At 47.9% G+C, this 27,670-nt stretch overlaps 1 protein-coding gene across 5 annotated transcripts in view; it reads right to left on the reverse strand.

Annotated features, from left to right (window-relative positions):
* NSD1 (nuclear receptor binding SET domain protein 1) overlaps positions 1 to 26,974 on the reverse strand; it is a 62,401-nt gene extending 35,427 nt beyond the window's left edge. For 2 of the 5 annotated variants that reach the window (XM_050312450.1, XM_050312449.1), the window contains exons 1-4: positions 25,215 to 25,864; positions 8,973 to 9,108; positions 5,909 to 6,081; positions 1,373 to 3,935 (exon numbers count right to left, since the gene is read on the reverse strand). In XM_050312450.1, coding sequence (XP_050168407.1) covers positions 1,373 to 3,935; positions 5,909 to 6,081; positions 8,973 to 9,108; positions 25,215 to 25,844 — 3,502 coding nt within the window. In that variant the 5' untranslated portion in view covers positions 25,845 to 25,864. Of the gene's footprint in view, positions 1 to 1,372; positions 3,936 to 5,908; positions 6,082 to 8,972; positions 9,109 to 25,214; positions 25,865 to 26,062; positions 26,173 to 26,482; positions 26,500 to 26,848 lie in introns of those variants that run through there. The other 3 variants (XM_050312451.1, XM_050312448.1, XM_050312447.1) reach the window with 3 other exon arrangements.
* Positions 26,975 to 27,670: the final 696 nt, after the last annotated feature.

Consider the following 27,670-nt stretch of genomic DNA (forward strand, 5'->3'; position numbering starts at 1 on the left):
CGTCTGGATCTCAGTGCGGAGGAGGAACTCACTCCCTCGGCTGCGACGCTCCTGCGGCAGAGCCCAACAGCCCAGAACTGTGTGTGTCCTCTCGACTGCTCTGCGGAGACTTCAGTCCTCAGAAACACACAGACCCAACCAGAGGAGTGAGTGAATGATTAAACGGGTCATGATTTAAAACCAGAACTTTTACCCCTTGTGTTACATCCTATGGGCTTGTTTTCTGTGCCTGCTGTGACTTGCCTTGGGCAGGTCCCGCAATCACCAAGTCAGGAGATGCCTTTGCCACATTGCATCATAGGTGCAGGCAGTCTCCAGTAACCACTGAGAGCAAAATACACACATCAAAATGTGCACTGAGGGAACACATAAGTCATAAAATAACACAGGCTCGAAATTCTGACGAGTTCTATTAACTTACGATATTGCAACTAGATTAGAGCAATTTAGTTTGGTGAAGCGTATGCAAAAATTTAATTTTATTGTTTTTATTAATGTGTGTTCCCTTTGGATTCTGAGGATGGTATGTGTCAAATGTGGTCCTGTTGGCCCTATTGCTTCTGCACACACCTTTTTATATCTTCCTTTGGCTTTAACCAAATGTTCCCATCTCTGTGGGAGAGGCAGGGCTGTCTGACCTCGTGGTCCTCAGAGGCCTCCTCCTTCCTAGGTCATTTCCCTTCCAATGCTGCTGCCTCATTTTTTAATTGCCATCTTTCAGACCCACCTCCAGCCCAGCCTCCCTGGCAGCTTCCCTCCCTTCTGTTCTCCTCTTCACCCATCAGGCAACTACACCAGAGCTGCAAATTAGGAAATTTGTGGGACTCTCCAACTTGTTATTAACAGCTAGTAAAATTTCACACTGAAAAGCAAAAATTCCCCAAGAACCCCCAAACACATAATCTTTATGAGATTCTACAGAACAAACCAAAAAGACAAACTATGTCAAACAGCACTACAAAAGATAAAATCAGAGCAGCCATTGAGGTTCAATTTCAGACAACATTCTAGCACTGATCTACCCCACTAACACCAAGCACGGGGCTCTAAGGAACACTTTATAAAGATGCAAGTTTAAAAAAAATCCCAAGCTCAGAGAAGGATGCTCATTTTACCTTTCATGGCGCAGAAACTAATGATTTGTAATGTATTCAAAACTTTCTGACCAATAACCTGAGCACAAGCCAATAACTGATCTGACGTCTTTGTTCTCCATACTTAGAGAGAACTCAAACCAAGGTACATTTTCTTCTGCTCAGACGTAGACATCTCCACATTGTCAGACAGCCCCAAGTTCCATAACTCATCCTTTAAATGAAAAAGTATAAAATGTATACAAATACACACTCTGGCGCAAGTCCAGCTCCCTTACCTTGTGCAGAGAATTCAGACTGGGGAGCAAAGTTGCCAAGCTTTGTTTCTGAGTCCATCACACTGGTGTTTGGCTTACCACCTACATTCAAATGTTTATCAACTAAGTCTAAACGATTCTCAAAGTCCTGAACTGCCAGGTCTCCCTCAAGCACCTTTGAATGAGGGGAATGCCTACGTCCCAAGCACTCATTTCCCTTCAGTGAAAAGCCACGAGAATTCAGGCCAAAGGCACTCTCCAAGTTTCCTTGTTCCCTAGATCTACCGATGTGCTTATTAGATCTAGCACTGCTTTGGTTAAAACGCTGCCATCGCTTTTTGGGTGCTACGTGATTTATATCATTAGACTCATCACCAAGAGAGCTCTCACTATTTGCCTCTGAATCCAAGTCTGGACTCTGCCCATTTTCAGCAGAATTGCAGCTCTCAACATTTCTACCAGCTTCAGGTCTCCTTCCAATACGACCTAAATTGTCATCAGATAAACAGGCAGAGTCTTCATCAGTTGAATGCTCTGTTAAATCAATACACTCTTTCCTCTCAGTATCTTCTGCCTCATTACCTAGAGGACTGGTAACTGAACCGTGCACACGGAATGCATGTTCTCCTGAATCTCTGGATAACCGACTTAGCAACTTACTTGGCCCTCCTGGTTTTAAGTCCTTTCTGTTTGAAACTGTTTTATTTCCAAGCTTAGATGACTGCTTAGATTTTGAACAGTTGCGTTTGGACATGCAATTTGTGCCATTTGTCCCAGAAACAGCAGCACTTGCAGGCTCCCTTTTACCAGAACCAATCCCCGTCAACTTGGTTGGAGGATTGCGTGAAAAGGAGGAGTTGCTTATAGTGGAGTTTGGATTTACTGTTTCCTGGACACAATCTCCATTTTTTTCTATTTTATACGGGGGACCTACAATAGACAAAGACTTCAGACCACTTGCAGAATTGCTTCCAGAACCATCAGCTGTGCTGGTATTTCGAAATGGGACTATATTTTGACCAGTCATCAGTTGCTGCTCTTTTGTCTTACTGTCATGCATATCCTTCAACATCATTAACAAGGTGCTGAATTTGTAATCTGGTTCAATAGGCAAACGACCATGACCAGAGGCAGAAGAGAAAAGTAAAGGTACTGTGGCCTTTGGAGTGCCAGAGTCAGTGGCATCATCATTCATGGACCGGTAAGACAGTTCCTTCAGCTCCGACAAGACGTGCTTCACCACAGCCGTTTCGATTTCGGCAGAATCCCTGGGTTTCTCGTGCATGTTGTTTAACAGTTTCTGACCATCAACTTTTCCACTTCTCTGAAGGCCAGAGAAACCTTTGGTATCTGAAGAGCAGCGATTCACACTGTCCTCCTCTTCTGCAAGAGAAGGCTCCAACCCACCAACCTTTTCTTTATGTTTGCATTTTATACTCCTGATTCGGGGTAATTTCATGCTTTTCGATTTTAAGATTGCTTGATTTGCAACAGCAGGCCAGGAGCTGTCCTTGGAGACACTTTGGGGGGTAGTGTGCTTGTTTGCTGGGGAAAGATTGTCATTTCTCACATCCGAAGAGCACTCAAGAGCCATCAGTGACATCTCAGCATCAGAGAAGCCAACTTCCAGCTCCCCATCTGCAAATTCAGCATCAAGTCTGCTGGCTGCTGAACCTCCCAGAAGTTTGCGATCTCTGTAGGACTTCTTCCTGGCCCTTCTGCTGCTCTTCTGAGAAAGATACATGGAAAGTTTAATGTTTCCACTTGACGTCATAGGAAATTCCTTCTCCACTTTATCTGAAGAATCACTAACTTCAAGAGCACTAGAGGCTCTCTCTGAACTTTGGTCCATGGTATCTACATCACTGTCCCCACCATCGGAGAGGGAAGAGGATGAATCCGATTCAGTTTGCTTTTTCTCAATACCAGCATCAGACGCAGAATAGTGTATTTGCAATTTAGAACTGCATAAAATGCCCAGGGAGTTCTCTCTCTCAAAAGACGGGTTGGAAAACAAATCCCCTTGGAGAGCGTTCTTCAGGGTATCACTTTTACGATTCTCACAGTCCGGTTTCAAAGGTGTCTTTTCAAAACGTCTTTCTCCAAAGGAGGAAAGCAAATGGTTTTCCCTGGTGCTGCTGGATGCTGTCAGGCTGTTGGCAATCCGGCGAAGCTCATGAGAAGCGTGTTTCTCTGGTAGGTCCCCAACAAGTGTGTTTCTAACTATGCTCTCTGGTGTTTTGTCTTTGATTTCTCCCCTAGATGCTTCCCCTCTCGTGCCGCTTTTTTTTACTCTAGTCCTTTTTCTGCTTTCAGAGCTTTTTTTCACATGTGGCTTAATGTGCAATTTTTCTTTTTCACTGGCCGCGTGTCTGGAGTCAAACGCCAAGGATTTAAAGCAGCCGTTCAGCTGCCTGTCCCTTTCTGCTCCAGGGCCATTGGTATAGTATTCCGACTGCATGTCCTTCTCACTGTCTGGCTCGCTGGAGTTCTGGCTGCACTTTTGATCCTCTGGCCCTCCGAGAAGAATGTCTTCTGCCTGTCCAACACTGACTTCCCATTTAGCCATAAATCTTTGAGGAACCTTAAAAAGTTGGAGACAGAAAAAAGAGAAAGACAATATTTGAGCAGGTACCCAATGAGATAAAAGTGAGATTGAGGAGTACAAGGCACAGAACAGAGGGACATTCCTGCATTTTGTATCTTTAAGACAATCATATGGATTCCCTGAGACTGTGTCTAGTGGACACAGGAAGCACTGCTCCTGGGTAAGCATCCTGCACTCCTGCTGAGCCTAAAAGAAACCCCTGTGCATTCCCAAGAGAGCAAAAAGGTCCCTGCAACCACAGGTGTCCCAAGAATCAGGTGTCCTGGCATCCCAACACATCCTGAAAACAACAGCCTGTAAAGGGAATGCATATGGTATGGATCCCTGGTGCACAAATGCAAAGCAACAGCCAAAAAGGCTCTCAAGGCAAATGTAGTATTGTTTTCCTTAAAATATCTGAGCAGACCTGTTTCCATTGCTCGTTCTTGATTCTTCCTGCATCCCTTGAACTCACAGCATGATTTAATCTGCGCTCTCCATCAACTCACCTTGGGACAAACATGAGATCCACACATCTAAGATGCACTTTATCAAATTTATGATGTTCATTCCTGAGAGGTCTCCCAGCTTTAACTCTGTACTTTTATTAAAAAGAAAATCCCTCCTTATACTGGACAGGAACCTCTTATAACACCCAAAACCAACAAGAAAGTTGTTTCTTATGTGCTTGTGTAGTTTCTGGTTGCACAACAGCAAATCAGAGGATTCACAACTGCTCTTAAAATCAAAACCAATTCCAAAGCAGGTGGAACAACTCAAATTTTCTGACTTTTCCTTTAAAACATACCCAAAGCAACAAAATCTCATCCCAGCAGATAAAAAAGTCTTATGAATCTTGATAGCAAACCAGACAAGTACTCTCAGCTTTGCATCAAATTTTTGCTTCCAGAGATGCAAACTTGGACATTTTTGTGAGCAACAAACATTTGGTTCCCTGTACTGCAGCCTTGCTGGCACTTCATTTACATACAGAACAAGATTCCCGTCAAGCAATTCTAGAACCAGAAAATTTACTTGTGAGAATGTCACTTGTTTTTAGGCGGCTGTGAGCACAAGGAGGGAAGTCCTTAAGAAAGATACTGAACATGGCCTTGGAAAGGGAAAACCAAATGAGAGCATTGCAACCAGGGACTCAAATCTGCAAGAGCACGTTCAGTCTGATGGTTCTGCATTAACATAGGTTATAAAGCCATAGAATAAGAGAAAAAGAAAAACCAGACATCATTGCCTAGTGTAACTATTTGCTCTCTTACAGTAACACAGTAGCCTGTGTAGTTCTTCACTTCAGCAATTCTAACAAGTTAATTTCTTCAGTCACCTTCCTAAAGACATAGACCAGACCCCTGTGTCACGTTACATTAACTGGCTACAACTGCTCAGGGTTGTTATGTTTGGAAACGGAGTCGGTGCGATGAGCCACAAAACTCATTCCCACAGGCTCCCTGACAAAGCGTTTTCCAAGTCAAATTATAAGTCCTAACAGGTTTCTATAAAGAGAATTACTGAAGCAGGGCTAAAAACCCCACTGCTTTATCTCAGCCAGTGATCTACTGAAGCGTGCAACTCCACCTCTGCTTCGGATCAGCCAAAAGAGCACAGGCTGCCAGAGAGCACAGGAAGTTTTTTAGCAGTGCTGCAATAAACATCAGGAGATAGCTGTGCTGAACAGATCCCACACCAAGAGAGCCCTGACTCCTCTGCTTCCCAGAGTGTCCAGGGCATATAGAAGCAGCAGGCCACACCCCGGCACTGAAGAGAGCATAAAAACTCCTGGCAGTTTATAAACTATGTTTGATGTAAGGATGCAAAGAATCCCCTCCCTGGCTGCCTTGCTGCAGTCAATCTCACAGAAGAAAGCTGTCAAAAGTGCAATTCCAGGCATAAAGGAATATTTTGTACTGTGCAGATTCAAAGAATCAAAAACATGTTGAAGAAAACAGATCTTTCACCTTATTTTTGTAGCCTTTTTCCTTTTGCTTTCCTCTTCTCCGGGGAACAGGCAGCTCTTCAAACTGATGTCTTCCTTCAAAGAGGACAATAGCTTTCCCAGCAACCCAGGTTTTCTCTGAAGGTTCTCCTAAGGTATCCACGTAGTACTCTCGGTATGGTCTCCGACCGGAAACTATTTTGAGAAATTCAACAGAATTTGCATATAACAGAATAAAGACACACAAAAAGAATCACAGAAAGTGGTAACAATATGATAGATAATTTTCAATATCATTTGGCTTAATAACATTCCCACATGAATGCCAGTTCTGGGGATTTCAGCTCAGAACTAAGGGAGACCCATCTGATCCCTGCTGTCAATGTTCTATGTGTCGCTACTCTCTGTTTTTAAGTTGTTTGGGTTTTTTTTTCTTATAAACAATAGATTAACCATGGGTCATCTTCCTAGAGTAGAGATTGTTTGCAAAGAAAATGGCAAAGATATCTAAATATTTTTTCCTTGAGAGGCACAACAAACCAGGCAGGAATTTCTTTTCTGCTACTCCCTGATTAATGATTAAACAGTCCAGTCCACTTGACCGTTGGGAAAACACAGCGGTGCTGGCAACACCCAGAACTGACATCCTTCTGGATATGACCTATTCACACAGGTTGAGCCTCCCTCACCAGAACATATCCATCTTGCTCGATGCTTTGATACCAAAGAAAGTCTTATTTAGGACACAAAACATTTAAACAAACACATGCACACATACTACAAGGATTAGGTGCAATATGACAAAACATTAGTTGCAATGAGTCTCTCCATTTCTGGGGCACAAAGGTGCAGAACAAGAGAAGTCATCCAATTTTAAGGGAACACTCAAAGGTTTTTCAAAGGTGCTTTCTGTGCAAGGATGTTGAACAGACATGGTACAAGTAAGAACTGAACTGGTACTGGGTGTGCTGGTGAAAAAGGACAGGTCACAAGCATTAGAACAGAGCAAACAAGGTTTGGAAACAAGGGATATAAAGTTCTCCCTGCATTTTGCTGTAATGTATGCTTAACCTTCTCCTTCTGAACATTCAGCTTAGACTTCCAGCCCATTTGGTTTGTGCTGCCTTTTCCAGGAGTGCCAGCACAGTGTGGCAGCCTGGCCTCAAGAGATGCTGACAGTGAGATTCTGACCAAGACCACTGAGAGGATAACAAATAATGACCAGAACAACATCAAACCAAGGACAAAGATGACAGGCTTCATCCATCCCATTCACAGTACTGGGATTTGAGCCACTGAGCCTCAAAATTCCAGTTCCAAAAATCTTTGAGCAGAGAGCTTGCTGACAAAAAGGCAAACTGCCTTGAACAAAACATCATTCCTCAAACCCAAGAGAAGAGGTTTCTGCACAAGTGATGAGTTTGAAGCGACCTGCCTTGTTTGAAGGGTTCGTTCCCTTGGTAACAGAGAGCCAAGGCAGGAGGGCTCTGCTTCCTACACTACACAGAGAGTCCAGCAGCTCTACCTGCCCAAAGGCACCAGAGTTCAGATCCACCCACTCTGCCACCTTGGCATTGGGAAGAGGAGACCAGCAGGTTACATACAGCCACAACTGGAAAATGCAATTTTCCCCAGAGCTCCATTGGTCTGAACAGAGACAAAACAATAATGGGAAGAGTCCACCATGTGGCTGGAGATCAGGCCTTGAAGGAATTTGTTAATATCATGTTTTCTCCCTGCAGAATTCCTTTATTAGAAATCCTCATGCAAAGGTTGAGAGGGGAATACTGGACAGCTATATACATTAAATCCTGCCATGAGGAGGGATGTGGGGGAGAATATATATGTCAGCATATCTTCTGGAAGCATCTTCGGCAAGAATTTGAGAGCTGGAAAGAGACTACTTAAAACAGCACATTCAACATTCTCTAGAATCAGGATGAATGTCTCCCAAAGGATGAAGGGGAAGGTGGGGAAATAGCAAGTAAGAAGACTACAGCAATCAGGTTTGGGGATGACCTGAGTAGGGTGTAAGAAAAGCTACTTTTGTGTATCTAGACAACTAAGCAGCAGACTCTCAGCTGACAGTTGAAAAAAAAAGTCCACTCCTGCCCATCACTTGTCCTTATGCTGGCAAGGGCCACATATCCTGGAGAGAAATACATCAGTGAGTGGCAACCTCACAGGTCTAGAGCTGTCAGTGGCAGATGACACCAGTTCAAAGGTTTCCAGTTGCCCACAGACCAAGAATCAGAAGGGGAAACCAGGAACAACTAACCCTTTCTGTTTGTGGCAGTCTACCCATGGCAGCTGGTACGATCGTAAAAGCAAACCATTAATCACTTCCCTTCTGTTCTCTCCATCACTCACATACCACTGTCTTGAGCCTGTAAGACTCTCTTTCTTCCTGGCTCTCCCTTGTGTTCAAGCACATACAGCTCTGCCATATTTCCCCCATCTCTCCTCATCACACTCAGTTGACTCACACTATGCCCTAAACTTTCATATACATGGCTCCATCTCCAGGTTTTTCCAGTATTTCTCCATAAACAGCCCCTTGCTTTCTCATGCCAAACAAGACCCAAAACATTTCACTTCCTTGCACACATTCCCATCACACCTTCAGGCATTCAGCTGCTACCCCACACTCCACTTCTCACCCTCTGCAGCCTCCTGTTCTCCAAGACTGGCCAACTCTGTGTCCTCACACACTCCAGTCTTCCCAGCTCTGCTTCCTCACCTGTCCCACCTCTCTGATCCACCTCCTTTTTCTCTGCCTCTCTTTTTTGAGAGGCTGCTCTTTCTTCTGCACCACCCTGAGCTCAGCCCAGCTACTCCTCCCTCCTATACTCTGTGAAGAAAAGCCTACACGACCAACAGTTATCTCTGCCACTTCCACCAGCCCCAGCCTCCTCTTCCTCCTGTCACCTCCCTGATCTAGGACTACTTTATGGATCTGGGTCTTCTGCAATAGGATCTATTCATCACACCTTTAAAGGGTCAGAAATACTTTTAAAATTAATTAAAAACTGCAGCACCCTGCCATACACAACACCTCCACTTTGTGGTCTGAGTAGATACAGTACCTTTCATTTTTGAGTGACAGTCCAGCACTGGGTCATGACAAATTGTGCACGGCCACCATGGGCGTCTGTTGAACTTGGCCCAAACAAGATCTCCAACTTCATACTTCACTGGAATAGGTTTCTTCTGGGCTTGGATCTTCAGAGAAAAAACAGAACACAAGAAATCACTAAAGCTTCAGGTGCTTTTGAAGAGATTTGCCTCCCCCCTGCGTGCAGATTGCATCAGATAGCAGAGACATTTACATTAAAAAGCAAGTACTTATTTTTACTAAGTGGCTCCTACCCCTTCAGAGAACACAATGGTTCTCCCTATCCTTCTGAAAGAACAAAAATAAGAGGATTTGAGCAGGCTTTTGTTATATTTTAGTAAGGAACATGACCTCTTGTAAATGACTGCACTCAAACTACACATTTGAGCAGGTATATATTTGGAGTCACTATTAACCCCCATCACTTCGCTCACAACATTTTGTTAATTTCAAAGGCTGAAACGTCCAGAAGAAGTAGTAGAAGAGACAGTGAAATTTTCCTGACTGAAAGGTGATGAGAACAGCAAAGTAAGGTTTTTATGAATTGGGCGGCGGGGGGGATGACGAGGGGCTGGGAAGGAAGTTGGTATGTACAAGTTTAATAACTTCCCTGCTTCTCAGATGTGCTCAGGAAAAAATTCCACCATAAAGTATTTGAAACAAAAGACAGGCATAATCAGAAAAAAACCCTTACATACTAATGTTTAATTTGTATGAGCAAAACTGTCATTGCTTTGCCCCAAAACTACAGAGCAGAAAGGGAGCACAACAGCAGCCACCCCCCCTAGGAGACAGATGGACACACTGACCTTGCCTGTCTCCAAAACCCGCTCACAAGTATCAACTCTGCAGACAGTCACCCAAACCCGCTCAGCTTCCCAGGGCTGAGCAGAGACCACAAGAACACCAAAATCTTTCAACACACAAACCCTACGGCTGCTTAATGCCATTTCTGTATCACTGTCCAAGAGCAGAGAGCAGATCCCATGTCGTTTGCTCTCTGGCTGGATGTGCACCACCAGCAGGAACCTCTGCCAAGGAGAGCATCCAGGAGCTTTGCTGTGTTGTGACTGATTGAGCCAAGCCAAGGTACAGTAGGTTTTCACAGGAATCAGGAGTCCCTGTGCCCAGCTGTGAAGTATCTTGCCTGTTTAGCAGCACCCACCAACACATCCCAGGTGGGTTCAGCATTTAAGAGCTCCAAGAAGTGCTGGAGGTATTTCTCCTGCCAATAAGCACAAGCAATATGCTCCTCATTAAAGCTGTCTTAGTACAAACACACACCTTCTTGCTTCACTTCTCCGCCCTGCTCACCACCCTGCTTGAGGCACGTTTCTTGCCATTCCCAGTTTGACATCCCAGCAACAAAAACACAACAGACTTCTCTAATAAAATGTATAGTCTGCTTCACGTTGAGTTTTATGGGTTTTCTTCATGTGGTAAAGAAAATAAAAAAGGATAAATCCTGTCACATGAAAAAAAAAGCAGGTAATGATGTTATAGACTACATTGTTGAAATTCTTCTCACTCACTCATCAAAAGCCACACAATAACTTATAGCTGAGCGGGGATCAGGAACAGGAAGGTGAAACGGCACTGGGCTGCAGCCCCTTGCTCTGCCAGTGCCTTGCTGCAGCGTCCACGTCCATGAGCACCTGAGATGCTGCCTTGACTGCTGCTTTTTAAATGCAGATGTACTTTCAGATGCAAACCCCTCTTTTTTTCCGTCCATTTCCACCTTGTGTTCTCCCTGTACATGTGACTTTTGCCTCAAATTTTTTACACAGATTTCCATCCTGGGCTTTAAGGGGCACATGTATATCCAAACTGATTATCTCTGATGTCATGCATACACATACAATGGATGTGCATCTTACTGACAACTGTAACCTGAGCTCAATCAGCCGGACTGAGCAGTGAAACCACAGTGCTGGAGATTTGCCAGAGCCATTCACACTGATCCACCTGAGGGACACCCACAACCCCTGCCCCGAGGCAAGTCTGCATTTAAATCAACTCTTTGTCACCCTCCAACACCCCACACTGGTGCCTGGCTGAAAAGGTAGCGTTCAAGAAACTATTCAGACAATGCCTAAATCTTTCTTTCCAAGAAGTCAGCAGCTATTCTCATTCCTCCAGGGTTTGCTGTCTCCCTTCCCTGGAATTAGCAGTCAGGTGTTGAACTCATCATCACCCACCACAAAGGCCCCACCAGGGATTGCAGAGGCAGATTAGGAAGCACCATGACCCCAAGGAAGAGCCTTGTGACAGGATGCACTGTAGCAGGTCACAGTCTTGCATGATTTTCCTCTCTACTCTCCCTAAATACCACCAACCTGCCAGAGATGCCTGTACATTTCCACGGGAAAAAGAAGTTTGCTAGTGAGTTAAAACCTATAACATTAAAAAAACAACAGCAGAGGAGCAAAAGCAGCAGTTGTTTGTCCTTTCCAGGCACAGTAAGGCTCTTCCTTTAAACTGCTGTGTGATGTCAAAATTACAGCCCCAAAGCATATATTTCCTGGGTCAGAATACAGCAAATTTCATTCCTATTACAATTACCCTTTACTATGGCAAGATCAAACTGCTGATATATTCCGATGGCAAAAAATTCAGCCCTGAAGTAATTGTGACTTTTCTGCGAGCGAGGAAAAGCCCATGTTTTTAAAACACAACAAACATCAGATGTAGTCCCTACATCTGATCACAGCACTGTTCACCTTCAGAGAATGGAAACATTCAAGTCTTTAAATAACAAGAAAACTTTTGAGCCACTGCACATCAGGTAGGTACCATGTTTTAACTCCATTGGAGATACACTGAAGAAATCCAAAGCAGGTAAGAAACTTGGCCTTCCTCCATAGATAAGCAACATCGTGGTTTTGTATTGTTAGATGTTCTAAAGGGAGTCAGTACTGTCTACTCTGTTATCAACTGTTTGGCATTAATTTGCTGTTCAGATGTGACAAGCTACAGCCTAAACTCTAGACAATACACAGCATTTCAGATCACTTTGGGCTATTTTTGGACAAAACAAGATTGTACCTTGCAGATGTTTTTAATCAAACCCTCTCCACCGACTGCAAGACCCAAAAGATCACTGTGGAAGAGGTCACAAGCAGAGGTTCAGCAGCAGGATGACACAAACACTACCTGCAAAGTCACCTCTTAAATTTGTACTGTGCCAAACACGGTGTGCAATTCAATGAGTGAAATACCAAACGCTTGTGCTCAGCTTCACAAGAAGGAGGCTATCAGAAAGCCAAGTACCTTCACCCTCCTGAAATTCTCACCATACAGCAAATAATGAAACATATCAAGGAAAGAAAGCTTACATTTTGAAGAGATTTTATTATGGTACATAATACTGCTAGTCATCGACTGTCTGTCACCAATATTCCTATATTTAAAATAACTACATCATTAAAAAGTAGACAAAATAACATTTATCCAATAACCACTCTTGGCTCTGTCATTGGAAGCTGCTGTTCATTAATCTTGCTGGAAGAAGTGGCACAAAGCAGAGAGCCCACAGACACACACACAAGGCTGACAGCCACAAGGCTGCACCTTTCCTGCAGCACTGGACATCTCTGAATAACAATCAGAGCAGCACCATCCCCTCCAGCACTGCTGGAGGCACAGCTGCAGACACTCCACGTGCCCCAACAGCGTGACCAGGGATGTGACCATCTTGGCAGAGCCACAGCAAGACCAAACTGCACACTAAGGGGCAGAGATATATCTACTGTTACAGACATTTTCAACTTCATATACCCAAAGAGCCATCTGTCCAGAGACCAAGCACTGATCTGCAGCCACTGTAAATCTGCACACTTCCAACTCAGACCTGCTTTGGAAAGCCATCGTGGAAATATTGGCCAAGAAAGCCCTATTACAGTTTATTCCTGACTTAATCATAAACAAGACATTATTCAATGAAGTAAAGGACAGAACATGCTTTTGGAGAAAGGCTGGGGCAGCAAAAAAGATTGTGTGCAAGGACAGAGAAAAGCCAGAAGGAAGCCACTGACCCCTGAGAATACGGGAGGAAGATCCTGCCAAGCCTGTTTCAGGCATGAACTGGACAGAATCAAAGCCAGGGAAGAAAATAAAAGAGGCGGCCCCATCCAAAGGATAATTAACCAATAGAGCATAAACAATGACACTAATGGTTTTTTCCTCTGAGTGTGCAGCAGATACCTGCCCAGCACCCTGCAGCAGGAGCATGGATATCTCCTGAGCAGATCTCACCCCACTGGAACTGCCAGGTAAGTCACACCCGGAACATGAGCCAGCCCAAACATCAGTGCCAGGGGCAGAAGGCAGCAACAACTCTGCCCCATAAGCTTCCAGTGCTCTCTTCAAACCTCCTCATTCCCAGGGCAGCAACTCTTGTGCTTCTCTCTGCAGCCCATCTACACCCAGGATTACAAACAAGCTGCTCATAATACCTACTTCTTATTAGTTAGAACTGAAAGCTTGGTGAGGGTCAGTCCCCTGCCTTCCCCACGACCAACTTTTATTCCTTAAAATTCAATGATAATTATTTTTCCCTAACAGGATAAAGAGATAATAAGGAGTTCACCTAATTCCTATGGGCTACCAACCCACTCCGAGATGCGGCTGAACTGGTTGAAGATCAACAGCTTTTTGTAACAGGGAAAAAAAAAATCTAACAAAACAAACTTGAGGGAGAGATGACATTTGAAAGCACCTGAATAGCCTGGGCCAAATGGTCTCCTGGAAAGGGAATTTTTACAAGGGCATGGAGTGACAAGACAAGGGGCAATGCTCTTAATCTGAAAGAAGGTATGTTTAGATTGGATGTGAGGAAGAAATTCTTTCCTGTGAGGGTGAGGAGGCACTGACACAGCTTGCCCAGAGAAGCTGTGGCTGCCCCATCCCTGCAAGTGTTCAAGGCCGGGTTGAATGGAGCTTGGAGTAACTTGATCTAGTGGAAGGTGTCCCATGGCAGGGACACTGGAACTAGACTGTCTTTATGGTCCCTCCCAATCCAAACCATTCCATGATTCTATAACGAAGTTATCCACTAACACAACAAACCTCGATTGGTGTCGCTGGTGCACAATGCCCAGGACATGCCACTCCCAACTCCTGCCATTTCACCATCACACAACAGGTTATTCACCCTCTTCCCTCACAAAGGAGGGGCAGCAACTGGGGCAAATTCTCCCTATTAAAAGTACTCCCAGAACAAGCCTGAGAGGGCATTGCTAAAGATGCCCCAAAAATTTTCATGAGACGCTGCTTCCCTCCAGCTAAAGCTGAACCTCATTGAGTTAACTTAAGAGTTCAAGACAAAGCAGAGCAGCTGCAACCTCAGCCCTCTGAGCTCAGAATTATCCTGTCCATGCAGCTCCTATCACAGGGGAGCCCAGATCCTTTAACTTGGATCATAGAAATGAAGCAGCAATGGCTTCAGTTCCCACACAGTGACTGCTGCTGACAGTCAGAGACAGTTAAAAGGTCAGCTCTTACCTCTGTACTGCTCTTAACAAGGGAGGGTAGAAAGATATCTGAGTGATCCACGGGTCATTACTTCACTCAGCTCCAACATTCACACACTGAGAAATGAATGGACACAGACAGAAGGAGAGAAAATAGGAATTGGGAAATAATCTTTGCTTGTGAATGTTGCGTGGCATGGTAAGAAGGAGATGATGAGACTAAGAACAACACCGAAACAAAGTTCAGAAGTGAAATTAGTAACTGCTTGTGATGGAAGCCAAAATTTAATTCTCATTAGCAAATACTCATGTTTTAAATATTTTTTCAAACTCCAACCACATCAGTTGGAAAAAAAGCCAAAAAAGATGGAAAGAAAAATTATATCTACTTGATATCTTAAGGAGTATTTGAAGCCAAGCAAAACGGTCACCAAAGTTTTCTCCATAAAAAGTATCACTACCACGCACATGAGTAAAGGCATCTACAGAGGCAGACTGAGATGCTGACCCCACACTTGCCATGACAAAACTTACAGGAATCAATCTGCACAGAGAAAGGGGTAAGCCCAGCTGGAGTTCAGGCGGCCAAAAAACTCACCCAAACAAACCACAACACCTACACGGCGTATGTGCTGAAACCAGAGTAATAATCACACCGGCACTTGATGTCAAGCTTCAAGTCAAAGAGAGCAGATGGAGAAGCCTGCTGGAGATTCCTAGACAGCCTGTGCTGCTGGGGACCTGCTCTTTGCCCAGCTACTCCTGTCTTCCTTCAGCTTCAGCACTGCAGCAAAAAGCAAACTGGCATCTGACCTATACTCATGCCTGAAAAAGTACACTACCTCTTATCTGGGAGCATTATCATTCAGAAGTGTTAAATACTCACTAATTAAATATTCACAAGCAAAAAATACAGCAGAGATTATGATGCAGGTCAAACTTCCGTTATCAACAGTGCTTGTGGGTATTTGTTGTCTTTGGCTAGTTTTTAGTACCCTTTTCCAGGGTACTAAAGTTTTCCAGGGCTCATATGTACATATGAACTACTCTGAAAGGTTAAAACCAAGAGAGCAAATTGCACTACTTTGGGTAATTCCTACATCCTGAAGCATTTCTATCAAGGTCAGGAGTTATCCACACAAGAATTTAAAATAAAGAATGCACTGATAAGAGAACATCATGTCTTAGTCACCAAGATAACTGATTAACAGCAACCCTGCTTCACTTGAACCAGATAGTTTTCCTTAAGGATTGGATGGAAGAGCAGTGCAATAGAAAGCTTTGGCACTTCAGCATCCCAATAACCAGAAATGCACCTGACAGCAAGGTCTGAGGGAGGCAGGAGGAGGAAGTGGGAGAGAAGGGATACAATCTCACCCAGATCCCTGGTGCAAAGAAATCCACAGACATGCAAACACACAGATGATTACAAACCACTCCCAGGAGCCTGAAGCAGAGGACAGACTCTTCTTGCTTATCTGCACACATTTTAAATGGTAAACCACATTCTCTTTAAATCTAGCTCCTTTAATCAGCTCTAGTTGTTTCAGCAAAAGAGGAACTGTTGGCATCACCAGAACTTTGCAAACTCTCATAAACAAATAGCCACAAATATCTTTTTATTTCAGAGAACTAGCAAAAAACCCCAAACTGAAACCAGGTCATCAGATCTGTCCCTTTTTCAGTCTTAGTTTTGTGCTACTCTATATATTATCAAACAAATTGTTCACAAGCAGGACATCTGATAAATACAGCATTAATTTTTCAGAAATGAAGTTTCTAAATCCATGAAATGGAAAAGATTCAAACTGTGCAAAACGCAATTTGGCTATTTTAATTTATATATGTAAACTGTATCCTGTACAGCTCAAGCTGTAACCGCAATGAACCAGGACTAGAGAACAACATGCACACAGAGTGTATTAGAACCTCAGAAGATAAAATGTGGGAATCTGGGTTGAATTCAATGACATTAACTGGTTTGTTGCTTGTTTTGGTTTAGTTGTTGTTTGGGGTTTTTTAGTTCCACGGGTTTCTTTAAAAGCAACAAACATTTAAGGAGGGCTTGCAAATTTCACCTTCTACAGAAATTTTTATTTACTCACAGGAGAGGGACAATCCCACTTTGTTAGTCCAAATGCAAAGATGCCACTTACACAAAACCATAACAACCTCCTCAGAAGAAGGTGGTATTCAGCATGCAAGTCCCCCTACCCAACCGAACCATTCTTCCAAAATAAATAAATATTCCATCCATACAAAATTCAGTTTTAATTTGCACTTGAAACTTCAACTGCTTTTGCCGAATCCCTACTAAAAATGAAATCAGAATTTTTGAACACTAGCAGTGCAATACACTTATCTCGTGCTTATTTATTTCCTGATAACCACACTCAGAGCCATGACCAGAGGCAGGTGTATGCTTCAGGCATGAGGTACTACAAACTTATGCTTCAGAAAGGCTTCCAAACCTTTCTGTGGTGAACCCAGCTTCCTAAACATTGTGAGCATGCTGTGAGAGGACAGCCAACTAGAATCAAGAGGAATCTGACTCGTTTTTCTGCTGTTATTTGGAAATCTGTGGGCAGTCACCACATTAGCCAGAACAGTAGGAAGTCTGAACAGGTGCTTGGGAAAACCAAACAACTAAGTAACATCAGGGTAAGGGGAGGAACTATTAAAAGGGTGATAACCAGCAAGCTCCTCCTCACCCTTCTCTGTTAGGCAACAGCAGGGATCTATCTTTCCACCAACAGTGGGTGGGAAAGTCATGAACACACTCCTCCAAAACAAGAGGAATATGGAAGCTTCCAGCAGGGCTAAGGGTGAGAGCCTTGCTGCACGCTCAAGCACCAGAGGCCCTGCAGGAGCTGAAAAAGGAAACTGGAAGTTTCTAGTGTGCTGAGATACTACTGTGCAGGAAATTCGCTGTTCACTTTTTCCTAAAAGATACCAAACCAAAGGGCACCCCATCCTTTGGCCAGGGTGCAAACACTTAGATTGATCTATCCAACTCAACGTTTCTGGTGTGTCACACATAGAAGTCAAACTCTGCATGTCTGAAAACGCACGAGGAGTCCCCAGTGCACTAGTTCTGATGAACGCCTCAAAACTGAAACAAGTTATACTGCTATTTTATGATATTACTATACATATATTTTACTAAAAAACTTTTTTCCTGAAGAGCCCAGGAGTGGGATGTGCCACTTACAGAAGCACTCGCAGCTGTTTGATACCACATGCAACCCACAGAACAAGCTCCCTATTGAGAACTCACAGAAAGCTTTGCCTGGCAACCCTACCTACCCCAGTGCTTCACCCCCCAAGGAGCAGGGAGGGATGGAGAAGCACAGGAGGGAATCTCCACAACTGGAGATGTGCTGCCACTTGCCTGTGATTCAGCCACCAACAGCACTCCTAAACCGCTCCCCTCCTGATGCCAGGTACGCGGTGCCCCTTCCACCTGCAGCCTTGCTGCCTCACCCGGAGCCCTGGCAGCACCTCAGCTCCAAAAAAGCAGCAGACGGATGCTGCCAGCTGCTGGAAAAGCCATTCACCTGTGGATCATGTAGCTCTCTCACTGCTGAGGCTAGAGCTAGTCCAAGCGACAAGGTGGGACAACTTGGTCCAACCCTTCTGCTTGAGCTGTGCCAGAGACAGGGGTGAAGGTGATCTGCAAGGGCCAGCCTACCCTTTGAGGGAAAGGAATGATACACAAGGTGACTTTTTTCCCAACTTTTTTTTGCCATTTTTCCAAAAACCTGTGTGAGATAAATCTTGATGCAATCTTAATGATAACCACAGAGTAAGCATGTCAACTTTAACAAGTGCTCTTCCATCCTTCCACAGAGGCAAAGCACACTGCTGAAATTTCTCCTGGCTTCATCAATGCTTTTGGACACACGAGAGATGGATGCACACCAAGGCCATCTTTATCTCTGTCACACATGTAATCACCGCTGCAAAGCTACTGTGAGCAGCCACACTGGAACCAGATTTCTAATTTAACCAGAACAGGGAACTTCAGCTAGCCTCTGCCAGGGGCATCAGCCTCTGCTCCAACACACAGCAGCCTCTTCCCCTTTCCTGGGCACTGGGGTCAGGAGCACCTGCTCAGATCAGCCAAAGCAACACCTGTGCTTCTACCCAGGACTGAACCACTGCGACTCTGAACTCTTCAACTCCCAGGCTGTCCCTGCACAGCACCACAGCTCTGCAAAGCTCTGCAGCAATGCCAAACTTACTCACGCTACCATTCTGCTCCCTTGCTGCAACTACTGCTGGAAGGAGAGGGACATGCTCCTGAGGGGGCCCAAACACACCTGTGCCCTGCAGGTGTCCTTGGTAACACTTCTGCTATGACCCATTCCTGTCCCACTGGCAAACACTGCCAGCTCAGCAAGGAGACACCTCTAATCCCCAATCATAGCTGTGAGGACTGAGCACCTCTAAACCTAAAAAGCACTGGACACAGCACCTGCACCTGCCTTGCCCTCCCAGGGGCCCCAAACCATGAGTAGCTCTTGGCAGCCCTACCCAGAGCAGTGGCACAGCAATGCTGGTGACCAGTGACAGCCCTGTCCTAAGGCACCAGAAAGCCCCTCACCCCTGCACCGGGGTTTGATGTTTCCAGACCACACAGTTTCCAACACCAGATGGATCTTAAACAGTAACACCCCACCCTTGACAAAGTAACATTTGAACTTCCAGTAACTATTTCAGCAAAGTGCAACTTTTCCCAAGCATTCCTGTACCGGACAGGAGAGTCAGGCAGGGGAGACATCCGCCTGCTCCGCCACAAAGGCAACATTACCTTGGAATCGACACAAACTTCACGCCCGTGAGACACTGCTGTGCGGTGTTCTGTACACCAGCAGTCTGCAAACTCAGCCACGGGAAAACATTGATGCCACAAAATTGTATGCAAGCAAGGCTATTACAGATAAGTAAAATTCACTAGACAAGAGTCTGTACCTGAGAAGAGTTTAAGGGTCTGAAAATCAATAAAGGTTGAAAACTGCTGCTCTAATTCAAAACAGACTCTCTCACAGATCTTTTCCACCCATTAACTTGGAAATCCTGGCAATGCCTTAGCCACCATAAAGGATTTAACTCCCATTTTACTGAGTGAAGACTGCATTGCACAGCACAGATAGCTCCATACAGACAGAACAAAACATATGTCATATTTTTTTTTGTATTAGAAGTGGCATTCACATGAATTTTGTTGTTTTGTCAACTCCCAGGACAAGACCCTGCCTGCTAGGATTTCTTCCTTCAGGTGTTTCTATTCCCTGGGCCTTTCTTAACACCAGCGCAAATAACCGAAAGACAAAATTACTACATACAAGAAGCAGCTAGTCACAAGCAGGAAAAACAGAGGCATAGTCTAAGCAACTAGTCTGAAAGTTAATTGTCACCTGTAACACTGATTTTTGAGTTGTGAATGTCTTTTAAAGAAATGCTGTCTTGATTATAACTTAAAAAATACCACTTTTCTTCTTGGGGCTCAAGTAGCTTGTTAATCACGTCCAGAGTTCACATCTCTTGAGTGAGCAACAGAGTTGTTCAGTTAACACAGGGAAATTAAAGAAAGACTTAATTGCTGTACATCACGCAGTGTAACCCAACTTCTGGGAAGGCAGTGCAATGAGGTGCAATGAGAAGCTGCTACACTGCAAGAGGCAATCAACAAATCCATGACTACATGCAGAATATGCTGCTCTGAAGTCAAAGGTTACTGCTACAGCATCAAAATGAGCCACTACCATTGATTTTAGCAAGGCCTCTGAAGAAGCTGTAACAGCAAAACTAGAATCGCTGTACCCTCAGCAACCTAATATTTGCTAGGAAAAAAAAATCAAGTTGTGAGAGATACACTTTTCAAAAAAAAAAAAAATCCCCTGCATGTAAATACAGAGGCAGTTAGCAGAGGTAGCAGAGCCTGGAGGCAGCATCTAATGTAAAAAAACATCTGTAAAAGCCCATTTTGTTGCTACTATTGCCGTTTTTTCCCTGTAACAGTAGCAGGTGATGTACTAATATGCTACACTGTATAGAGCTGTATCGAGCCATGATGCTGAATAGCTGAGTGAAGTCTACACTCCTCTGGCAACAATCTTTAGCAGAGACTTGAAGTATTTATGACTGAGGACAGTACATTAACCAGGACACTGCTTGAACAAAGCCTCTCTTGCCCAAGTTTTAAAAATAAGTTTTAAATATAGAAAGCAGAAATTACATAAAGGTTTCTGCCATTACGTTCAGCAAAACCTCACTATCAAAACCATCCAATCTGCAAGAAAATACCTCTGGTTTTGCTATTTGCACACAGACATGTTCAGCTGCAGAACATGAAGCGCGAAGGCCATCAATCATTGTAATTTCACACCGCACCCCAGGTAGCCCGAATATCTGTATTTTCTAGAGAAATACACACACAAACAGATATTTCGCACCTAATCAGTAATAGGAGATTAGAGAACAAATACAATGAAACAACAGGGTAAGAGCAATCACAGCCAAATGCTAGTATAAATGCTTCCAGGATCCAACCTGCTGTGCGGGAGAGCTCTGGATCCTACAGACTGTTCAAAACCCTGCTGTCACTCAGAGCAAGGCTGCTCTCACACCCTCACACCCAGCGGGTCCTGCTGAGACAGCTCCTAACACCCACCCACTCACACCTCCACCACCATCAAGAGGTGATGCTGCTTTCACGATGTGATGGTGCTGCAAAGTCATTAAGGACTTCAAAAATTTACAGTCAAGAAGTAACACAGCCCAGGACAGGGCCCCCCCACCGGGGAAATATCCATTCTTCTGGATACCCACACAGCTGAAGTCCTTTATGGGTAAGTTTAGAGATAAATGAGACAAGAATGCCCTTCAGTGTGTGCCATCAGGCTGCATGGCCAGGCAAGATCCAGCTACGTGCTCTTTTCCAAAAAATAATACCATCTACTAAACAGTGGAAATCTTAGTGGCAAAGGGGGATGTGTGCAAGACCAGAAGCACAGGCACTGTAGAACACAGAGCCCGTTCTCTCCAGGTGCACACAGCAGGAGACGATGCCTGCAGGAAGCACCGACGGCCAAACGGAATTCATCTCCCCACCAGGAATATGTCAACTGACCAAGGAAATTTAGTTCCTTGCTCAAATAAACCACTGCTATGACTATTGTATCTCAGGGATATAATGTTACCAGTAGTTAGTTACACCTCGAATCAACAGTCTGTAGTAGGAGATTCTTTCAGAAATGTTTACAGGAGTAGGGAGGATCACGTGGTGTTGGTTCCTTCATTTTATTTTTAGCAGAGAGAGAAATGGCACCAGACACGTCAGTTAATAAACCAAGCACCAGAGGAACTCTCACACACAGTCAAACACTTTCAACGAGAGTACTCTCCCACAGCTGCAGATTAGAACAGAACTCAACTTCATGATGGACTAATTCTAGGCTTAAAGAGAGGAGTCTGCTGGTCTTTAGTACTTTTAACATTCTGCAAACGGTGTGATTCTGGTAAAGCAAAAACATTCCAGGAGCCCTACACACATGTCCAACTCATTCCTTACACCCAGCTACTGGAAGAAGCCACCCTTAGGGATGCAAGATCTGGCTCTGGATTTCCCTATACCTCACCTTCTTCACTGCCATCACCCAATCATCACACTCCTAAAAGGAAACAATACAAGGAGAATCAAAAGTAACACTGAACCTCATGCGAGCTCTGCACATTCTGCAGCCTGAAACCATCAGAGTCCCGTGGAAAAAAACAGCTCATGAATGCAAAATCTGCACAACACCCATCAGGAGGGGCACAGATGTACCCAAATCCAAAAACTCTCTGCTTCCGAGTTCTCAACACTGCAAATCAAATGACATAAACATACTTTGTGGGTAGCAACTAAAACCCAGCAAGCCAGCAAAGTGAAAGTGAAGTAATAAGGCATCAAAAGTTACATTAAAGGAGCAAAATTTCAGCACGAGAGTTCTGCCAGAAACAAGTCCACCTGCTCCAATTCCTCAGCACCCGAGTTCAAGCAAGACCTATGGCACTCAGACTTCCTGTGGCTGCATCCATCCTTCCCAGCACTGGAGTCCGGGCCCACTTCTCCTTCCAACTCGACATAACACAGTTCAGAACCTCTGCAACTTGCAAAGACCAGGAGAGCACTACAAACAAGCTCATATCAAGATGGGAAACAACAGCCATTTAAATTTAAATGTTCCTAACCCAACATGAGCACAAGGCAGCAAGCCAGCAGCTGCCAGCCATCACTGCTTCACCACCTCTGGAAAAGAAACAAGACCCAAGAACAACTGCTATCATTTCCTTCTTCACAATACATCTGTCAGGAGCTGCTGGGAACTTCAGACATACTTAAGGGAAGACTGACACTTAAAATAGCTTGGCTTCAGAATATGCACATCCCTCTTTACAAATGAATGGTACCTGAGCAACCTCTGTCCTGTTTGGGGCAGTTTGGGAGCAGCAGACTGCCAGGGCTATTAACAAATCCCCATGCAAAACAATACCTGCCACCACCCCTCCTGCCCAGAGGCATTACTTTGCATCCCACTAAAGACTGAAGCAAATTGTGGTCCTTGTGCTGGAAGCACTCTTGATACTTCGGAAATCAGCCTTTTCAAAGCAAGATCTAGTGAAAAATTCAAATCTTGCAAGGGGTAGACAGAGAGAATGGAGATACACATACACTTCTCTCTTAGCAAAACAGGAAGTTTGAGCAGCAGTGGCACATTTAGAGCCATGAGCTTCAAAAATGAAAGCTCTGAGACAGTCTCGCTGTAAGGCTGAGGAGCCCCATCACCAGGTAGCGTAAAGGTGATATGTGAAAGACTAGCCCAGCTATGACAAGCCTAAAAATACCTGTGGCAGAACCCCCAAGGGATTTGTGGTAGTTGTTTTGGGGTGGGTTTTTGTCTCAAGTTTTAGCAGGCTCTCAAAAAGAGGTTGATTCCAGTTAACCAAACACAAATGAGACAGGAATTAAATGTCTACATGAATATATGACCTGAGGAGCAAGCCTGGTTATTTCTAACTACTATGTCACATTCAACAATTAAAAGATTTTAATTGTCTCATTGGTAACTTGGTACAGAGGAAAATCTCTGTCTCTTCCCATTCCACAGGCAGTAGGGCTAAAATGAAGGACCCCTCTGATTAACAAGCACTTATCAAAGAAAGAATGTAAAACTTGAGGAAAGAATGAGCCTGGGTTGCCTACAAAACGCTTTTCTTCTTTGTACTTTTTTTTTTTTTTCTTCTGAATGCAGTTATGCTTTTAAGTCACCAGAACAACCCAGCAGGGCCAACTACAGCAGGAAGGCAGTTTTACTGAAAAGGCAACCCTTGCTACATATTCAAATAACAGGCTCCATCACTAAGACAGTTTTGTCACCATACCAGCTGCAGCTCTGTGGCCACCGATAGCTGAGGCAAGTGTTGTGAAAGTACCTCTGCGAGCTTCTGTTTACAAAGTGAGACCCTCCCACAACCGCATCACGGAGCACATGTCTGCGAGAGATCCCCGCTTTGCTCTGCAAAACAAAGCTGAGGATATGCACAAACCTCAGACCCACTGCAGCCTCTCACCACCCAAGACTACAAGACTGCGGGATTCTTCCCAAGGAACGCTCAAGAGTGTCCACGAGCTACAACTCTGCCACAGACAAATGAAGCTGCCAGCAGCATCTTCTTAGAATCACCACTTCCCTAGGCACTCTGTGACAAGTGCTTCCCCATCTCCCATAGTGCACACCAGGAATGCCGCATGTTCCTAAAGGAATAGAGTTCTGATCCCCAAGTGCTGCACGCTGCAGCAAGATCTGCCCGGCATCTGTGGCTCTACTGAAATTAAAGAGAGCAAGGTGGTTTCGATATCACTGCTGTCAAATGAGTTAATTTTCAAAGCTCGCACCAATATGTAAAACCCAGAGTATCCTCCATCAAGGAACCTAAAGTTTGCAGAAACATATTTTAGGAAATATGTAAAAAAAAACCCCCACCTGAAAATCTACAAGAAATATACATACATAGCTGAAAGTCAATTTAAAAAAAAACGCTGAGAAACATCCCTTATGTTTGGGTTCAAAAGGAAATTACTCAAAAAAAAGTTAAATGCATCTACCTCGTTTCAGAACTCTTTAAGTGCGATCAGTTTCGCTTCTTATTGAATATATTATAAAAAAACTAAAGGAATTTATGTGTAGAGAGAAATTAGAAAGAAAAAAAATGTCAGCCTGAATAGGAGGCAACGCTTGTTGCCCATGAGGTCTGTCAGGCCATGACACGGCCTCTCCCCGGCCACCGCCAAGGTCTCAGCTCGGGAACCTCAAGCCGGGCCAGACAAAGAGCTTCTGACAGCGTTACAGCCGGAGCGGGCAGGAGAGAGGAACGCTCTGCTCCTCATCTCCACTGCAGTCAAAAACAACCCTGTAACAAGGAAAAAAACTCCACCGAACTCCGCAGCGAGTTCCCGGGCGGAGGAGAGATGGTGCCTCTTATTGCTGACGGGAGAAAAAGCGGCGGGGGGAGCGCGGGTGGCCGCGCCGGGACACAGGTGCGCGGTGACAGCCCGGCAGGGTCCCCTCGCTCGGTAAGATGGCTCCCGCCCTCGGGGTGCCGGGGCGAGGGAGGGAGCGCAGCCGGCCCGGCCCCGCCGCACCGCAAAATGGCAGCGGCCGCGGCCCCCCCGCCCGCGCCCCGACGGTGCTTACGAGCTGAAGGGCCGCCGAGGACTCCGGCTTCTCCCCGGGGCCGCCGTCCGGCACCGGCTCGCCCGGCTGCAGGCGGCTGTCGGGGCTCCGCTGCGGCGCGGGGCGGCCGCGGCTCCGCGAGCCGGGCTCTGCCGCCTCCTCCTCCTCGTCGTCGTCGTCCTCCTCCTCCTCTTCCTCGTAGTCGTAGTCGTCGTCGTCGTCGTCCTCCTCCTCCTCCTCCGGCGTCTCGGCGCCCTCCTCCTCCTCCTCCTCCTCCGGCGCCTCCTCTCCGCCGTCCCGCAGGAGCAGGGGGAAGGCCCGGGCCCCGCGGGGCGCCTCGGCCGCCGGGTCCTGCGGCGCGGGCAGGCGGGGGGGCGGCGAGCCGGGGTCGGGCAGGGCTTCAGCGCCGTCGGCCGCGCCGCCGAGGTACTCGGCGTTGATCATGGAGGCCAAGTCCTGCAGCCGGCGCAGCGGGATGTAGCAGGACGACGGGTCCTGGCCGTAGCCGGGCTTGGCGGCCGCCAGCTGCATGGCGGGCGGCTCGGGGCCGCGGGCCTCGCCGAAGGGGCCGCCCTTGGGCTCGGCGGCCGCCAGCGAGGTGCCGAAAGGGACGAGGCAGCTGCGGCGGCTCACTTCGCAGGCCTGCTCCATGCCGGGCGGAGGGCATCCACCTGCGGGCACAGCACAATGGGGTCAGCCCGGCCCGCACCGCAAAATGGCAGCCGCGCCCGGGGGCCGCGCTCCGCTCCGCCGGCCCCGCTCCGCCACCGCCGCGCTACAGGCCCCAAGGCCGCGGCCCGGCCGCCCCGACTTGGCTCGGCACCGGGGCCGGTCGCCCTGCCGAGCGCTGACGCGGGGCCGCCGCTCACCTGCGGGTGCCGCGGGCGGCTCGGCGCCTGCCCCCGGAGCGGGGCGATGGGGAGACGCGCCGACCCGGCCCGGCCAGGCCCCGCCGCCGCCGCTCCGCCGCCTCCCTCCTCCTCCCTCCCCCGCATGCGCGCGCCCGACGCCGACGCCGCCATCCCGCGCGGGCGCGCGCGCGCGCCCCCACCCTGCGCGCCCCCGGTGTTGGGGTTCGGCGGCCGCGGCCAATCAGCGCGCGCGCCCGCGCGAGCCCGGCTCCTCACCCCCCCGCCCCGCGCGCGCGCCCCCTCGACGGGCGCCCCCACCCACCACGGTGGGGGCGAGGGAGGGGGCGCTCAGTGCTGCCCCCGGCGCGCCCCGGCCCGGCCTGTCCCGCTCCCTCATCCCCCCACCCGGCACCGCCGCCTCAGGCCCGCCGCCCGCACCTCCATCGCAGGCGGCGGCGGGGCTACCGGGCGGGATGGGACGGGGCGGCCTCGCAGTGTCTCGCCCACCGCTTCCCACCCCTCACCCCCGCCAGGCAGGCCGCGGGCCTGCGAGCGGCGGCGGAGCGCAGGCCAACAAAATGGAGTCGGCCAGGCCCTGCGCCCCGCCGGGGCACCCGGGCGGCGGCGGCCCCCGCGCCCCGCTCGGCCCCGCTCCCGGCCCCGATGCCCAAGGGCAGTCAGCGGGACGCGGGGCGCAGGTCGCCGCCCGCCCCCGCCGGGCTCAGGTTACCCTCTGCCATTGTCCGCCGCGCCCCGCGGGCCGGCCTGGCGCCCCGCCGCGCTCCCCTCCGCCCTCCCGCGCACCGGCGGGCCGGGCTGTCGCCCTCCCGGGGCTGCCGTGCTGAGCCGTGCGAGCCGTGCCGAGCTTCGCCGGCCTGGGAGAGGCGCCGGGTGCCCGCGGCCTGGCTTGTCCTCGCCGGGCTCCGCCGCTCCCGGACAGCCGCGCTCCCGCCCGCCCTCCCACCGCCGAGCGGCGCGCACCGGCCCCGCGCCCGCCCGCTCCGCCGGGACGGGCCGCCACCGCCGCCCCCGCAACCGGCCCGGCTCGCGGCCCCGCGGCGAGCGGCCGGCTCCGTCGCTACCTCAGATGCGGGCCGGGGTCTCCGCCGCCAGCCGCGCGGGTCCGGGCGCCGCGCCGCGCCGCCGCCGCACCGGCACGGCTGGGCAGGCACGGGGCGGGGGGCAGCCGGGGCAGCGCGGGGATGTGGCACCGGGGCGGTGCTGCCCGGGCTGCGCGGGGGGCAGGGCCGGGCTGCCGCCCCCCGGGGTGCCGCCGCAGGGCTCGGCGGGGTCGGCGCGGCGCTGCTGCCCGGGCGGACCTACGCCCCCCGCTGCCCTTTGTTTCCCCCCCTCCGCCCGTCCCCGGCCTGGCCGGGAGGGAGTCCCTGGCCGTGCTGGCGCCGCGCTCCCCCCGCCGGGCTGGGCCCCCGGGCAACCGCTCTGCACACCCAGACAGGCAGCGCCCACTGCCCAGCCCTCGCTGCCCCGCGGGCGCAGCTTTCCCCCGCTGAAACGCAGTCCTCGATTGGCTTCAGCATGGCACCTCGGCAGAGCAGTGAGGGATTGCCTCTTCCCTGCCTGCACACCTTGGCAGCCCTGCCGAGGGCTCCAGAGCCCCTTTGGCCT

This window comes from Myiozetetes cayanensis, unplaced genomic scaffold (genome assembly GCF_022539395.1).
Source record: "Myiozetetes cayanensis isolate MyiCay16 unplaced genomic scaffold, myiCay2020 scf17, whole genome shotgun sequence".
Lineage (NCBI taxonomy): Eukaryota > Metazoa > Chordata > Aves > Passeriformes > Tyrannidae > Myiozetetes > Myiozetetes cayanensis.